The sequence below is a fragment of the Esox lucius genome, chromosome 6, assembly GCF_011004845.1.
Source record: "Esox lucius isolate fEsoLuc1 chromosome 6, fEsoLuc1.pri, whole genome shotgun sequence".
Taxonomy (NCBI): domain Eukaryota; kingdom Metazoa; phylum Chordata; class Actinopteri; order Esociformes; family Esocidae; genus Esox; species Esox lucius.
Genome location: NC_047574.1, coordinates 19,337,381 through 19,354,442, shown reverse-complemented (window position 1 = coordinate 19,354,442; position 17,062 = coordinate 19,337,381). Strand labels below are relative to the sequence as shown.

Sequence of the window (17,062 nt, the reverse complement as noted above, 5' to 3'; positions counted from 1 at the left end):
AACTGGGTAAGAGATGCCGTGGTGTAAAGAAGGGACCATTGAACCTCCATTCCTACTTGTTCACCACAGAGAGGTATCCCTGTCACTGTTCTGGGGCACCAGGGGTCTCTTACCCGCCTGGGGGAGGTGGAAGGGGGTGGGTGGGGGGAGGAGACTGAACTTGATTCATGTGACATTATACACTTCGTTTTGGAGAGAGACTTTTCCTCTGGGACTTATGGAGATTATGGGAGTGAATTGTGTCGGAGGGAGAGTTTGTCTTCAACCTTCAGCCATAGTTAGGTCAAGAGGGCCAGTCCGAGGGGGGAGATCTACTGCCAAAGTCCGAGTCTCTCTCCCCTTGCACCTCATCATTTTAGGAAATTCCCCCACACCTGGTGTGTATGTGTTTGGCACGTGTTCATATGAGTGGCAAACAGTTAGAAACAATAAGGAATGGAATGATTGCGAGCTGTCGGCAAGTAGCAACTATTGGCAAGAAACCGTCCCAATAACACTTCAGCTTTGAGAGCCAAATAGAAGTTGGCGGTAAGCATGTAAACCCAGCTTTACACTGTGATTTATGGTGGTAATATGAATGGAGACGACTCAGTGTTTGTGTGTATGTGTGTGTGAAACAAACTCCAAGGGCTGCAGCTTGCTCCAATTCAGTGGGGTTAAAGAATCTAGCAGCCTGTTTATGTCATCCAGATTATTTCATTTATATGTGCTGGTTTGTATATATTTTTCATGTTCTGCATGTCACTTTCTGGTTTCTAATAAAGCAAGAATTCACTGTGTGTTTTCACAAAGTTTGTCAATGTATTTTCTTCTAAGGTTGAGAAGCTGTATGTGAAAGTCAGCGTGTGCTAACACAATGTTTTGATAGTCAACTTGATAGAAGCGATAACAGGAACCGTGACAGTTATAATTTGTTTCGCATCAATGTTTCATATTTTCTTTATTGGTATTTCATATAACTATTACTCCACTGGCGCTGTCCCAGAGCCGACAGCAAAAGCCAACAGCAGATTATTATTGCAGTTTCATAAACTTCAGGAATGTTCTTAATATGCCTGTGTGTTTGTTCTAGAATTAACACAGCAGTTTTATCAGGTTGCTGTGGTGGTAAAAGCAAGAAATTGAACAATGTAATTAGGCTTACACAATAGATCATTAAACAGTATATAATTACAATAGGCCACACTCTTTCACAGCATTACAGCAGCCAGACAGGCTCCAGGATAAATCTCTAAACCTGATATACTTTCTAGTGGGGATGTTACCTGGGGTTGAGTCCCAAATATCACCACTTTCCCTTCACAGTACTTTTGTTTTGACCATAGCCTTATAGTGACAACACGTGATCTGTGTAGGGGGGTACTTTACAGCAGTATAGATGACACATAGAAAATGAACAAACATCCATGGTAACAAATAGTAAGCAATTTTTCCTAAACATTGAATAAACTAAAAATGCAGCGTGTATGCATTGAATGAAGTTATAGTTCCCTAGCCAGCTAATGTGGTGGACAAATCATGGTCGTTTTTGATTAAACTCCAAAATGTTGCTTACTGGTGCACAAAACGCTGTAGCTTTATGTAAAATTGTATGCCATGCTGTTTGTTTTTTGATCATGTCAAACAAAAGTTTACGGACCTGGTCCACCAATGGAGAAAATATTCTGGTCCCAGATCAGAGTTTTGTCAAGGTCAAGGCGCTGAGTATGCAGGTGGTGCACCTATTGCCAAGCTCTGTTGGCCCATTGCTTTCATATAACAAATGTTAGAAGAGTATCTACACATTATTGACATTTTGGCATTCAAATTCACTTATTGTGACTGGGCTCTCAGCTAGTGAAGGTGCAATCGTCTTTTTCTAAGTTGCATTTTCACATACATACACCTCCCCCTGCTCTGGCATCTGTAGCCCTACCTGTCAGCTGCCAGAACACCTGACCTTTGACCTATGAGGATCAAGACTCTGTTAGCCTATTGACTGAATGCAAGTCATGCAATGTTCATTATTGCAGGGTGATTCAACAAACCATCTCCATTACATAATTATTTCCAAAAAGGGTTATTTGGCTGTTCCTGTGGGATAACCCTTTCAATAACTCTTTTGGGGCTCCTTGTAGAACCATTTTAATTCAAGGTTGAACCTTTTTCGTAGAGGGTTGCAATGGAATCCAAATAACCCTTTTATCCAAGAATGTATGGGCCTTAGCTTGCTGCTATCAGAGTATCTAGAACCATCTGAGGGTCTCCTGGTCACAATCCAAGACTTCTTTGTTGGTTTAGTATGAGTATCTACCTTACCGACCCCCACAATGATGATCGTCTTCTTCTTCTTCAGCCATTGTGTGCCGGCTTCTCTTTGCTCGCAGCTTAAACAGAATCAGTTTCCCATCGAGGCCCTGAAAGGTCCATTAAGGGGCCCTGCTTTGGCCGGGGAGCTGTCCTGCAGAGGGGAAACTATGCCTCAATTCCACTACCCAGCAGCTGGGAGGGCAAAAGGACTGGCACCCTGGGGGAGGGAGAATAGCGTCCGTTGAGCCTTTCAATACAACGCCACTTAGTAACAGAAGCCATGTGCCACGGATTTGAAATGCCAAGGTAAAAAGTCATCCTGCAGAAGTTCTCCACCATTTGGGAGAATTCCTCAACCCCACCCCATACTCTTACTTTACCATGCGAAATTACAAGCTTTTTATACAGTGACACAGTCCCCCAAAAAGATACACAAAATAAATAATAATACAACACCGTTTTCAAAAAAAGGTGGGACGCTGTGTAAAATGTGAAGAAAAACAGAATGAAATTATATGCAAATCATTGAAACCCTATATTCAAAAGAAAATAGTACAAAAACAACATACAGCTCCAGAAAAAGTTAAGAGACCACTGTATCTTTTTCTTTCCTTTCCAAAAAGTTGAAAAGGAAAGTTTTGAGTGAGGAACAGTAGCGTTCAATTTGCAGTGGTCTCTTAATTTGAACCCTTCTGTTCCTCAATCAAAACCTTCCTTTTCAACTTTTTTGGAAAAGAATGAAAAAGGTGCAGTGGTCTCTTTATTTTTTCTGGAGCTGTATCAAACGCTGAAACTGAGAAAAGTTATTGTTCCTTGAAAAATATATGCCTACTTGGAATTTGATGCCAGCAATATGTTTAAAAAAAGCTGGAACAGGGGCAACAAAAAAAGTTGTGTAATGCTAAAAAAAACCTGATGGTACATCTCACAACTTTAATTGGCAACAGGTCAGTAACATGAGTGGGTATAAAAAGATCATTCCAGAGAGGATGTCTTCCAGAAATAAAGATGTGGTGAGGTTCACCACTCTGTGAAAGACTGTGCAGGCAAATAGTGCAACAATTTAAGAATAACATTTGTCAATGTAAAATTGCAGTTTGGGGATCTCATCATCTACAATACATAATATCCTTAAAAGATTCAGAGAATCCAGAGAAATCTCTGTATGCAAGGGATAAGACAAAAAAAAATATATTGGATGGCCGCAATCTTCAGGCCCTCAGGCAGCACTGCATTAAAACAGATATGATTCTGTAGTGGAAATCACTGTATGCGCAACTGAACACTTCCAAATGCTATTGTCTATGAAAACAGTTTTCACTGCATCCACAAATGCAAGTTAAATCTTTATCATGCAAAGAAGAAACAAGATCCAGAAATGCCATTACCTTCTCTGGGCCCAAGCTCATTTAAATGGACAGACACAAAGTGGAAAACTGTCCTGTGATCTGACGAATCAAAATGTACAATTATTTTTGGGTGTCATGGATGTTGTGTGCTCTGGGCTAAAGAAGAGAGGGAACTTAAGGCAAAAGCCAGCATCTGTGACGGTATGGGGGTGCATTAGTGCACATGGCATGGGTGACTTGCACATCTGTGAAGGTACTATTAATGCTAAACAATATATACAGGTTTTGAAGCAACATAGGCGGCCATCCAGACAACATATTTTTCAGGGAAGGCCTTGCTTATTTCAACAAAACAAAGCCAAACCACATTCTGCACGTATTTCAAAAGTACGGCTCCGTAATAAGAGAGTCTGGGCGCTAAACTGGCCTGCCTGCAGTCCAGACCTGTCATCCATAAAAAACGGAAACGCATTATGAAACTGAAAATACTACAAAGGAGATCCCTTACAGAGTATTGTTAAAAGAAGAGGTGATGTAAAACATTGGTAAACGTGCCCCTTGTCCCAACTTTTTTAAATGTGTTGCTGGCATCAAATTCAAAATGGGCATGTATTTTTCCAAAAACAATAACATTTCTCAGTTTCAACATTTGATATGTTGTCTTTGTAATAATTTCAATTAAATACAGGGAGAAATTATTTGCACATCATTGCAGTCTGTTTTTATTTGCATTTTACGCAGCATCCCAACTTGTTGGAAACAGGGTTGTATACATAAATATTTGGATCTCACCAAGAACCAATTCTCCTTTTCAAACTGTTAAGAAAATCAGCTAAAAGAAGAAACAAACCCCTAGTACTGGTTTTAGTTAGCAAGCATCAAAATGGCTAAAAAGCAACTGATGTAAAGTTTGTGAATAGCATATTGGTTGATGTTCAGACTTAAAACTAATCACCATGTTTTTGCAGGATGTGAAAATAAACGTTTTTGCTAAAGAAAAATTCCTGTAGTTTGGAAGTGCCATGGGCAACGTAAATTGGCCAGCATAGCCCAAAGTGGAGCCAAGCATACCCAGTAGGGATTTACTGGTCTTATTTCACTCTAGCAACCCTCTCGGGTGGCATGGGTGCATGTAAAGCTAACAGGCCATCAGATGAGTAAGTGTGCCTTCATACGTGTTGTGAATATACATAAGGCTTCCCACAATCTGCAACTCTCCTGAATCCACAGATCTGAATTCTTGATGTGAGACAGAGCAGTAGTTACCATTAACACAGTTCTACGTGAAAGAATGGGACAAAATTCCTTCAAAGTCAAATGTGAGATGGATCATCTACAGGATATGTTCGGTTGCAGTCATTGACTCTGTAGTTGCATAACCAGTTATTGTGTAAGGGACTATATTCCCAAATATGACTGTAAATGTATAGCATTTGGTTCTCTTTCTCATACTCCATCTGTTACCATCCAGTGGTCTTCTACCCTATGATAAGACTCGCCACAAGAAGCCCTAAAGCACTGAAGTGCATTTAATACATGTTTATCCCACAGTCTCAGCTCCTGCCCAGAGTTTACTCAAAAAAACTGTCTGCAGCCAACTTTGAGAAAAAAAACAAAAAAACATTCTCTCTTCAGAAAGACCAAGCACAATTACCTTCTAACACAAACTTCAAGTATGGAGCGACAGAGATCCACAGGCACACACACACACGTCGTCGTGCACACACACACACACTCACAGACACGGCCCCCATGCAGTGTGGAAGGATCCCCCGCTGACACAAACTCACATTCCAGTCCCAGATCTACTTAGATCATAAAAATACTGATCTGTAAGAAACAGACACACACAGGGAGACCAACATACAGAAATGTCTCTCACACACAGTTTTAAAGCAAACAGTCTGGCTAAACAGAATTTCATCCGCTAGCAAAGCCAAAGTTGGCTCCAGAGGAATTCTCAAAGCTAAGTCGGTGTTGACTCATCAGCCAATTACACTAAACCTCAAAAAGAGCAACAGGAGAAATCCATTATTCAATATTAAAGGTTATGAGCCAAGGGAAGTGGAACAAAGACAACATTTAGAAAGACAAAGAGACAGACAGAAAGAATAGAAAAGGAAAGAGAGAGACAGTCATATGGACCAATAGGAGGGATACAGACAGACAGAAAGAAAGGAGAGAGGATTGTAAGAAGGATTCTTAAGTGTGTTAATATGGTGTCACTTATTTCAAACTATATTCGCCATATAGCCTACTTAGCCTACACACATGATTGGACTCCTTAAAAATGTAGGTGTAAAGTGTAATTATTTACCAAAAATATTGACTGAAAGGTGAAAATTTGAACTGGGATAATAGAATAATGTAGGCCTACTGTTTTAACATTTTGTGATAGTAAATGTGCGATTATGGTCAATTTGATATTACATTTGTGAAAATTGCTTTTTTATGCATGATCCGGGCAATAAGTTGTTGTTTTTTAAGTTTGTTTCTGTTGCAGCAGTTAGAGTATAACAATGCAGGGCTCCCAAAGGATGAGTTATTGCCTCACAGAATAGCAGAAAAATGTTGTTTATGCATAACAGTCTGAAAAGGGTTACAACTGATTCTAAGGCTCTGGGGTTTCACCAAACCTCAGTCAGAGCCATATTGTCCAAATGGAGAACATTTGGGACAGTTAACAATCTTCCTAGTAGTGGCAAACTCTCCCCATCAGCAATGCATAAAGTTATTCAGAAAATCAGAAAGAACCCTAGAACTACATCCTGGGAGATGCAGGCCTCTCCCACCTCAGGTAAGGCTAGCTTACATGACTCCACCAAATAGCTTATCTTTCAAAGAGGCCTACCATTATAGCTGGTTTATTTATTACACTTATGCCATATATTCATACCACAGACAAACTTTTATGAGTGGTTTTGACTGTAAATAAGCACATTCTACATATGTGTACACTGTTATACGTAGTTATAGCCTAACTGGGTAAATAGATTACTATATGGTGCTCCAATTCTGGAGATTCAAAAGCATGTTTTTATCATATTACTATGGTGGAATTATTGGGCTGCGACAAAAAGTCTGTACTGATAGAGAAATGTATGCCATGCATATCATATGAATAAAATGACTGATATTATTGTATTAAATGCAGTAATCCACCTTGGTGTGTAGCTTATTTGAGAGAAATAATACTAAGCCTATCACAGGCTGGGAATAATGTATCATGTATAATCCCTATTCGAATCCCTATTTCACCTAAAAGAAAATAAGTCACATTAAGATTGCCATGTGCAAATTATGCAATTATAGCGATATTAGAAAATGTTTAATATTGTTGTGATGATGCTTTCACTGTTTCTATCAACTGTGATTTGTCACCTTAAATTAACTATATTCAAAACCATGTGTACACGCACGCTCACAAACTTTCATGAAAGCCCTTCCTAAGACAAATGATCCCAAATGCTTTTGTGAGAAACTTTAGCCGTGCCGCAGTTGACGTGGCGAGGCAGTCAGTTGGCTGTGGGAAAAGGTCACCTCGCAACTATATACACATTAAACAGAGGACACTTGTTTAAAGTAAAATTAACTATCCTCTTTTCGCGAGGTATAGGCTACTGTCCGGCTTTGATAATACCGCGTCTGGCGCCGTCACGACAATAACTGTCTGTATTAAATAGGGTAGTGTCTGTGTGTATGTGTGTGACGTTGACAGATCACTAGCAGCTCTTCAATAGAAGGTTGTGCAGTCTTTAAAGGCCTTGGGACAAGCTTTAAATTGCTGTAATGTACCGTGACTGACAATTACCTCATTTCCGAATATCCTTTAAGAGTTTTAATGTTATTATTTGCTATGTTCAAGAATATATGGAGCTAAAATAAGTGCGCAATGAACAATGGTCATACGGTGTGATAATCTCATGAGTCGTGATGAAATCACGTCAAAAATCGATAAAAGGATGCAATTTGAAACAAGCTGGATACAAAAAACTGTTCCAAATGCTATTTAAAAAAACATAAATGTTCATATGCTGAATACGTTTGTAGACCTAACACTGAAAATCCATTGCCGCGCCAGAAGTCCTCCGCAACGAAGGCGCAGTAATGTCCTGGTCCCGAGCTAGTTAATGTGATCTGTATACGCTCTGCTCCAATTCAAGCTGCTATATTTTCCAGCATTTCTTCACCGATTAAACTCTCATTAAACAGATTTTGTTTTAAAGTATACAGGATAACTTGCAATCACAAAACCCCGTAGTCACTGATCTCGAACCTGTCCATTCTCCCCAATCCACACAGACGGGAAAAATACCACTTTGCCAGAGGACCAATCACAGAACACGACCAAGTGAGTCATGTGGTTGGTCACACAACGCTCTGTTCCGCCAGTGGCATGAAAAGAGAGAACTTTAAGGAACTTTCACAGCGGAAAGGCAAACATTTGATGTGCGTATAAGTTTGAAGGGGAGGTATTCGGGTAAAAGGAGGTTGAGAAGTGAAGAAAAGAGAGGACAGGGGCGTACTGTGCGTAAAGTGCTGAGAAAAGAGCGATAGGCGAAAACTAAATAATCGGGAAAGAGAGGCAGCTTGTGCGTTAATCTAACGGTTTGGAAACGAGTGTAGAGCGCTCCGTAATATGCCTATGGATAAGACCTACAGCGCAATGTGGAGAGCTGCGGTCGCTTAGAGTAGAGAGGCAGTCAGGCCGGAGTCGTATGGCCCCGCAATAAGGGGACGTGATGAATCGCGTGAAAGGGATGCCATCTGTTCCCAAACTCGCTCCAAAGGAAAACCTCCCGGAAGAGCGCGAGGACTCAGAGACAGAGGACGTTGATTCGAGCGAAGCCACGCAGATTAAAGGATGTTTTAAAAAAACGTCCAGCCTTCTACCATTCAGTGTCGAGGCTCTGATCTCAGAGCGGACAACTAACCGAATTTATTGCTTCTCCGAACCGGTGTTAAGTCACATCAAACCGGCTTCAGATGTGCCTGCCTACGGGTCTATGGACTTTTACGCTGAGAGAAGGCTTTCTCTGGGCGGTGTGACGGAGCAGGCTGACAGCAGTCAGCAAGAGACAGAGCTAAAAGAGAAGGATGAGGAGCATGGATGGTATAAAACTTCAGTTTACAGCTCTCCACCAAGTGAGTGGCATAGGCCTATTAGGCCATCTCTCTTATTATTAACCAACACAGAAACTGTATCCAAATCAAGTCCAATATAGCATAAAGACTATAATCAAAAATTTAACTTTGTATATAAATTGTATGTATTAGTCACACAACCTTTCAACGTTATGCCTGGCCTTGTCAACACTTGCCTATTAACTTGTCATCGTTACACTCCATCATTGTTTAGACGGCGACCTTATCCTACGTGATAGTGGAACTATCCTATCGTAAATAATCGTGGTCATTTGGAACGTTTCCAAGCTGATCTTTGCTTGGCTGGAATTTTAAATATTGTCTCCTCTGGATATTAGCCTAGGCCTAATAGTTAGGCCTAAATCAGAAAATTACACTTAAAACATCAGTTGCATGTCCAACAAGTAGCTATTCCAAATTAAGTACGAATTAGTGTCCACCTCTAATTCAAAGTCTTTCCCACGAACTACAGCATAATATTAGCCTACGATACACTAAGCATGTTTTAATTTTCTTATCCGCAGGGCCGCGTAGCCCTCCGTCCTGCGCCCTGAGGAAACACAAGAACAACAGAAAGCCACGAACGCCCTTCACCACTGCCCAGTTGCTCTCTCTCGAGCGAAAGTTCCGTGAGAAGCAGTATCTGTCAATAGCGGAGCGAGCCGAGTTCTCCACCTCCCTCCTCCTTTCAGAGACCCAAGTCAAGATATGGTTCCAGAACCGCAGGGCAAAGGCCAAACGGCTGCAGGAGGCCGAGCTGGAGAAATTCAAGCTGTCCACAAAGTCTCTGTTACCAACCCTAACCTTCCCATTTCCCCTGGGCTCCGCGGCTATATACGGAGCTGTTAACGGATCTTTCACCAGGACAGATCAGATGCTTCCACCTGGACTGTTCAGCGGACCGGTCGCCTATGGGATGTACTACATATCCTAACGATCACATGAAAATCATAGTTGAGAAACTCTGGGAATGCCATCCATTAATTTCGTTACACACTTTTAATTAAAACGTATGAAACAAACCCCAGTAGGTCCAATAATAACCAATATTGCTTGATTTCCTGCTTGAAAATTATGGTTGGGACCGGCCTATAGACCGAGCTTACAACTCAAACTTTCTCTAATATATTCAAGGCAAGGTTTACTTATTTTAAATAGGACTGTATTGCCCAAGCCTTGCCTAAAGGGTCCAATAACGTATTCGGTGATATTTGTCCCTATTAGAATTTTTATTTTAGAATTACTCTATATGTGCTGTAGGCCACTTTTACAATTAATTTACTGAAGCAACTTATATACAGCAACAAATCGTCTGTCAAATCCAATGAACGTCCCTGGGCCTAACAAATAGCCGACGTCACATGATAAAGGGCGGGTAGGGGCCCTTGGCAATTATGCTACAACAACAAACCACACAACAATAGCTTATACACACAATAGCAATACATTACTCTAGGGTTTTGGAAGCAATTGTTGCACTTAGGAATATTGGACTACCTTGATTACATGCACAATGTGAATAATAGGAGAACGAGTGGTGAATAGTATAATGAGCCTACTTAGTCCTATAAATAACTAAAAAGGCTTTAACCGCAAAAACTGTAATCCATGAGGAAAAATAAACCTACTTATTATGCCTTTAGACCATTGGTAGTGTCAGCAAACTTTCTTTTCAGCTTTCAGCAATTTTCCATCCAGCAGAATTTTTGTTAGTTTAAGATCAAACATTGTTTTTACATATACTATGCAGGAGCTATTCAGACCTGGAAAACTTCGTGGACATTTCATGTTATTAATTTTATATTCGACTGCATTTTTATGTATTCTGTTTAAGATAGAAATTATTGACATTAAAACGTATCTTATTACCTAGTGCAACCACCTAACAAGTAGAATTGGCTGGTATTGTATTGTATTACCTTATAGGTTTATAGTTTTGGCGAAGAGTATAGCACATTTGTACGATGAATTAGAAAAACTATTCTGTAAAACATGAAACACTTTTTAACGAAAATATCTGGTGGGGTGGCTTAATCGTCAAGAGTCTATCGAAATTATTTCTATATCCCATAATCATTAGCCAAATTTCGCAATTTTAAACGTTTTAACCAAAATCCAATTACCAATTAACGTTTTAAATAGCATTTTTATATATACATAACACTTGTTAAACTCCTAAGAATTACTCGTTGATTTTATTTTATTATAGAATTCCAGATGCCTATTTAGCCTTAGTAATAATACCGGTAAGAGGTTTACCTCGTTGTGTATTTAGCCTAATGTCAGTGATATTTGGATAATTAAATACATTTTAAACTACATTGTTATTATAGTTTAACTTCACATGAAGTAATGAAAATAACTCCTAATATGCAGATCTAGCAGGAATAAAACGTATTCTTTATTTGGATTGCAAATTCGGACTGACATTGTAGCATGACCTGGTGTTCTCGTTTTGCTGGGAATATTTTAAGCTTATCGACAGACAATGCATCTCGGACATTGGCTGACATATGATTAGTGGACTAAATTGAAAGTAAAATGTAGATAGTTTGAAAGGTTTCCATTTTCATTGGAATCCTATCATGTACCTATTGATTAACATTTTGAGTCGTGAGTCCCCATGAGGATCCAGATCATTAATAATTCTAAAATTGCCTACTTCTACATGGAGATGGGCTTATTGGCTGCCCACGTATGGATGTACACAGATAGTCCTCTTTACATGTTTATGGTTGCTATTGATATTGGCATTGTTCAGAGGATCAATGCCACAAGGGGTAAATTGAAACTATAGATACAGAAATAGTGAGTAGTTATACAATAGTTGATTTCAGACCAGTGAACCTGCAGTCGATTTGTGCCTCTTCAACACAGCCATTAAGTTGTCAAAGTTTGCTGCTCAGCGCCTCCACGTGGAAGAACGGTGAAATGGGCTTAATATAACCCAACAGTTGTCCGCTATTTCAAGGAAAAGCTGTACTTTTTTTTTTTTTAACACATTAATCATTTGGCAGACACTAGTGCATCACCTAGAGAACTCACTAAGCTTGGTTCAAGAATACAACAAGTAATAATTCAGAAAATATTTGGATTTTCTTCAATATAGATAAAGGCAAAATCAATGAAATAAAAAAATATCTTACTCAGAATATTTGACAATTTCTTTTGGCTTTATTGACATTATTTATTGTAAAAAATAAATTAATAGTAAAAATTCAGAACATTTATGGATTTTTTTCAATATAGCTCAAGGCAAAATCAATGAAAGAAAAAAATATCGTATACTGAATTTGACATTTTATATTGTAAACATTAAAAAAACTAAATAACATTGAGATTTATGTGCATTCACCACATTCTGAGAATCATATTGTTTTAAGATTCTCTATATTTTACATTGTAGTTTTTTAGCCCTTATCCGCAAAAACCCACAGTTTGTGGATTCATCTTCATACTTTTCAAAACAGTAGGGTGTCAGCATATTTCACAAATATGTGCGGGGACTCCACCTTCTAGTTTTAAGAAGCTGGTTCCACAGCTTTCAGAACAGCGAACAGCTTTGACTGGGCTTAGCGGGAGCTAACCGCCCATAGGGCTGGGACAGCCAAAACCAGAGAATGCAGAGCAACGAACTAGGCTAAAGATGTAAGGTTGAGCATAGCCAGAAGGTAGAGAGGGGATGTTCCCTTTTCTGCTCCGTAGGAAAGCACCAATCTCTAAATCCTCCTGCCACGACCTCTGAACCCTTGGACAGAACCTTGGCCAAAACACACTGTCCTAGGAACCCTAGAAGAACACAACAAAGTCTGCTTAACACACAAAATCCACACCTGAAGTGCAGTCCCATGACTGTACTCTATGACTGTAAAGATCAATTTAAATGCCCCAAAGGCCAGGCTAATATATTAACAAGATGTCTTAATCCTTTCTATTTGTGGTGGAGGCATATAGCTGAAGTTATACCAAAATCTCATGGGTAGTTTTTTTTGGAACCTATGATTCACTTAAAAATCCTCAAAACATATGAAACATTTTAATGGAAGGTGTAATGTCCCTTTCAGTGCATATAACCATGTAAAGGCATCTCAGTACCTCAGTCCTATTTGATCCCTGAATGTTCCTGGCTGCATATTCAGGTATGCATTCAGGGACATTTCAGATTAAATAAAGGTAAACAAAAAGTTGTTTCCAAGTAAATACCAACCTGTGGGACTGCATCCCTCGGTTGTGCTGAGATCTCGGTTGGTTTGTGGTAAGCGGGATTGGGACAGAGAGGGGTGGTGCAGAGGGTATTTCTGTGGACATCTCTACTGCATCAGCTGGGTATGCTGCAGGGTCCAGGGCCGGTTGGAGCTCCATAGATTCCTCTTCTTCTGGTCGGTATGACGAACCCTCAGGTTTGCTTATGGATTCCTCCATACCAGTACCTTTCTGCAGCAGATTCTTCCTTGCTCTATAACATAAATGCAGAATTTCATCCTCACTAGAATCACACACTTGCACATGCTTCTTTCAGATTCTACAGAGCCGTACCATTCTGGCACGCTTCAGTCACCTACACAGTAAAACCTCAGAGAATTTTTGGTGCTTACGTTTTGTTCTTCTTGGTCCTCATTGCCTTGTCGAACCTGAAGTCAGAAGGGTACTTATGGATGTTGATCATATGGTCCTTCCTTTGTTCTCTTGTTCTGAACTTTAAACCACACCCCTCCAGTAGACACTGGTACTATAGAAAGACAGACACAGAAAAAGTGACCAAGAGTGAGTGTTTTGTTACAAAGAGAAAGTGTGTGTCTGCGTGAATGTGTGTGTGTGTGTGTGTGTGTGTGTGTGTGTGTGTGTGTGTGTGTGTAAGAGAGAAAGTGTGTGTGTGAGAGAAAGTGTGTGTGTGAGAGACATAGATGTGTGTGTGAGAGAGACAAAAGTGTGTGTTTTAGAAAGAAAAAGTGTGTGTGTAGGAGAGAAGGTGTGTGTGACAGAGAAAGTGTGTGTGAGAGAAAGCCAAACAGATAAAGAAATAGAGAGAGAGAGGCAGAGACGGTATGACACAGAGATAGGCAGAGACGGTATGACACAGAGATAGGCAGAGACGGTATGACACAGAGAGAGGCAGAGACGGTATGACACAGAGAGAGGCAGAGACGGTATGACACAGAGAGAGGCAGAGACGGTATGACACAGAGAGAGGCAGAGACGGTATGACACAGAGAGAGGCAGAGACGGTATGACACAGAGAGAGGCAGAGACGGTATGACACAGAGAGAGGCAGAGACGGTATGACACAGAGAGGGGCAGAGACGGTGTGACACAGAGAGAGGCAGAGACGGTGTGACACAGAGAGAGGCAGAGACGGTGTGACACAGAGAGAGGCAGAGACGGTATGACACAGAGAGAGGCAGAGACGGTATGACACAGAGAGAGGCAGAGACGGTATGACACAGAGAGACAGAGACGGTATGAAACAGAGAGCGACAGAGACGGTATGACACAGAGAGAGAGAGACGGTATGACACAGAGAGAGACAGAGACGGTATGACACAGAGAGAGACAGAGACGGTATGACACAGAGAGAGACAGAGACGGTATGACACAGAGAGAGGCAGAGATGGTATGACACAGAGAGAGGCAGAGATGGTATGACACAGAGAGAGGCAGAGATGGTATGACACAGAGAGAGGCAGAGATGGTATGACACAGAGAGAGGCAGAGACGGTATGACACAGAGAGAGGCAGAGATGGTATGACACAGAGAGAGGCAGAGATGGTATGACACAGAGAGAGGCAGAGATGGTATGACACAGAGAGAGGCAGAGATGGTATGACACAGAGAGAGACAGAGATGGTATGACACAGAGAGAGACAGAGATGGTATGACACAGAGAGAGGCAGAGATGGTATGACAGAGAGAGACAGAGATGGTATGACACAGAGAGAGACAGAGATTGTATGACACAGAGAGAGACAGAGATTGTATGACACAGGTGGACAAAGACTAACAAAAAAAAAGTGTGTGAGAAAGTTTGAGACGGAGGAGTGTGAGAGAGACAGAAAGACGGACAATGTGTGCGCAGGTCATCTCCAAATGTGTGTTAGTTACCATGTCCTGCCTCTCAGCCAGGATGCTGAAGAGCGAGTCGTGCCACTCCTGGATGTGGATGTCAAGGAGCCGCGTGGAAGGCAGTGACTTCTGACAGGAAGAACACACATGTCTGTGGAGTGTGTTATAGTGGTGTTCATAACCTTCTACGCAATTGAACACCTGGCTGCAGCCAGATATATGACACCTGAACTCACACGGCCTGCAGAGAGAGAAGTCATCATGAGAGTTATTCCAATTACTTCAATTTACTCTGAACACCCAGCTTAACAAGTTTGATGTTTTAGGTCAAGTGTTTTTCTTGTTTCTTCTATTTTGTGGAACACTGAAAGTTGTAGCCGCAGTATAATGAATCCCAATAATATTTTATTTTATTTTTACAAAAATGGTACCCCGACACACACAGTTTTGAGATTAACCAGTATGACTTGTGTTAGCACTCTGCTTCTTGGCAAAATGTAAGTTAATCTTAAATGTTTCTAAAAGACAACACAATCTTGTTTATCAGCTATACAATAGCTAGATAGTTACGTTACCTGTTTATTATGGTGGATTATAATATGCTGAATCATGTTTTGGCATAGTTCGGTTGCTGATGACTGTAACATGGTTCTATGTTCATCGGAGGAAAACTGCTCAACATCACCCAACACTAGACTGTCCTGTTCAATATCCATGGCTCCCCTTAACCATGACCATGTAAATATATTATACTATAAAACCCGCTGTTAATGATCATGGTAATAATTACAATTGTTACCTGGCATTGGGTAAGTCATCAGCAGAGTAGGTAGAGAGGTTCTGGAGGTACAGGTGTCTTTGAATATCACCATCCTTACAAAGAAATGCACACGAACACACACACGCAAATCAATAGCTGTGCCGTAGCTTCTCTCTATTTGTTTCTCCAGTTTGTGGTGCTTACATTGGTCTGAAAGTGACCAACACAACAAACAAAACATATGGTCAAAACAATTATTTCGTTTTCTACAAACATTAAAATGCTAAAACAAACCACATAGGCCTAGATAGCAGTTTCTCAGCAGTTACAGAATGCTTAGCAGTAGTAGCTAACAGATTTTACCTCGAAAAACTCGTGGTCCTTATGGAGTAGTATCTGATGTGGAGTAAATGTAAAAGGTATCTTCTCACCTTCTTCAGTATTATGTGATGTGAACGAACAGAATAAACTTCCCTTCGGACTGAACCCCACAGGCAATTTGGGAATCGTGTCGATGCTTGTGTCAACCAAATCATTCACAGTCAAAAGCTGTATCAATTCAGGTTGTAACATTTTAGCTACTTTCCGAGATTGTTATCAAAGTAGAAAATAAAACACTAACAAAGTAGAGGCTTCTGGCTTCTCTAACCACTACAAACCACACTACCAGTGCGTTTTGATAACTGTCGCACATTTTCGACGTCATGGCCGCAGCGAAGGCACCGCTAAGGTCCTAACGCTGTAAGCCGACTGGCTGATGATCCTACCCTTTTCCTGAAATACCCTTTTCCCTATCTCACTCAGTCTTATGAAATAATTTTTCAAAGCTTCTGTCTACGTCTTAACATCACTAAATGTGAACCCAAGGCTGTCAAAGGTGGTGTAACACCCTCGTATTATGGAATTCCAGTGAAAAATGTGAAATAGTTTGTATAATTAGGAATGAACAGTATTAAACATCAATCGAATAAAACAATTTCCAAAAACACGTGTACATGGAACTTTCTTTCTAATTGTTTCTTTTACTTTGGTGCCAGTCACTTAATTTTATGTTACAATATTGATCAAATTCAGGAGACATCTACACTTGATCATAGGCAGGTTTTTTTTGTGGTACATTTTGGTAATTTTGTGGAAATTACAATGGCATTGCAAATATTCATAATTTTGTAATAAATAAAATGAATCTCCATATTCATGCCTTTACGTGTGCTACCTGTTTTACCTTATACACCTGACCCATCATCTGACCCCTAACCCCAGTGCCCTCTAGAAGTGAAGTGAAAGCCCAAAGTAGACATACAAATAACACAAAGTATACCAAAATGCCAATACCAATATTGATACGTACTGTAATCTGTGATCATTCCAATTTAATGAAACCCGCTAGTAGTGTAGTTGCTGTGATACATTGAATATGTTGTAATGATATTCACTAGTTAATCATAATCTCACACT

At 40.3% G+C, this 17,062-nt stretch overlaps 2 protein-coding genes across 2 annotated transcripts; one reads left to right on the top strand and one right to left on the bottom strand.

Annotated features, from left to right (window-relative positions):
* The first annotated feature begins 8,007 nt into the window (after positions 1–8,007).
* Positions 8,008–11,896, top strand: msx3 (muscle segment homeobox 3). The gene is made up of 2 exons (XM_010870208.3): positions 8,008–8,783; positions 9,308–11,896. Exons 1-2 carry the CDS (start codon positions 8,381–8,383, stop codon positions 9,715–9,717), a joined length of 813 nt encoding a protein of 270 aa, XP_010868510.2. The 5' UTR covers positions 8,008–8,380; the 3' UTR covers positions 9,718–11,896.
* A 139-nt stretch (positions 11,897–12,035) lies between these two features.
* Positions 12,036–16,329, bottom strand: znf511 (zinc finger protein 511). The gene is made up of 6 exons (XM_010870200.4): positions 15,968–16,329; positions 15,644–15,717; positions 14,884–15,085; positions 13,379–13,512; positions 12,991–13,239; positions 12,036–12,572 (listed from the first exon to the last, which is right to left on the bottom strand). Exons 1-6 carry the CDS (start codon positions 16,175–16,177, stop codon positions 12,503–12,505), a joined length of 939 nt encoding a protein of 312 aa, XP_010868502.1. The 5' UTR covers positions 16,178–16,329; the 3' UTR covers positions 12,036–12,502.
* Between the last annotated feature and the right edge of the window lie 733 nt (positions 16,330–17,062).

What these genes read in the sequence shown, in the direction of transcription:
- msx3 (XM_010870208.3), top strand. Translation starts at nt 8,381, where the DNA reads ATGAATCGCGTGAAAGGGATGCCATCTGTTCCCAAACTCGCTCCAAAG. An exon ending in AGTTTACAGCTCTCCACCAA is followed by an intron (nt 8,784 to 9,307) that starts GTGAGTGGCATA and finishes TCTTATCCGCAG; the next exon opens with GGCCGCGTAGCCCTCCGTCC.
- znf511 (XM_010870200.4), bottom strand. Translation starts at nt 16,177, where the DNA reads ATGTTACAACCTGAATTGATACAGCTTTTGACTGTGAATGATTTGGTT. An exon ending in GATGACTTACCCAATGCCAG is followed by an intron (nt 15,086 to 15,643) that starts GTAACAATTGTA and finishes CTCTCTCTGCAG; the next exon opens with GCCGTGTGAGTTCAGGTGTC. An exon ending in CGAGGGATGCAGTCCCACAG is followed by an intron (nt 12,573 to 12,990) that starts GTTGGTATTTAC and finishes GTGTTCTTCTAG; the next exon opens with GGTTCCTAGGACAGTGTGTT.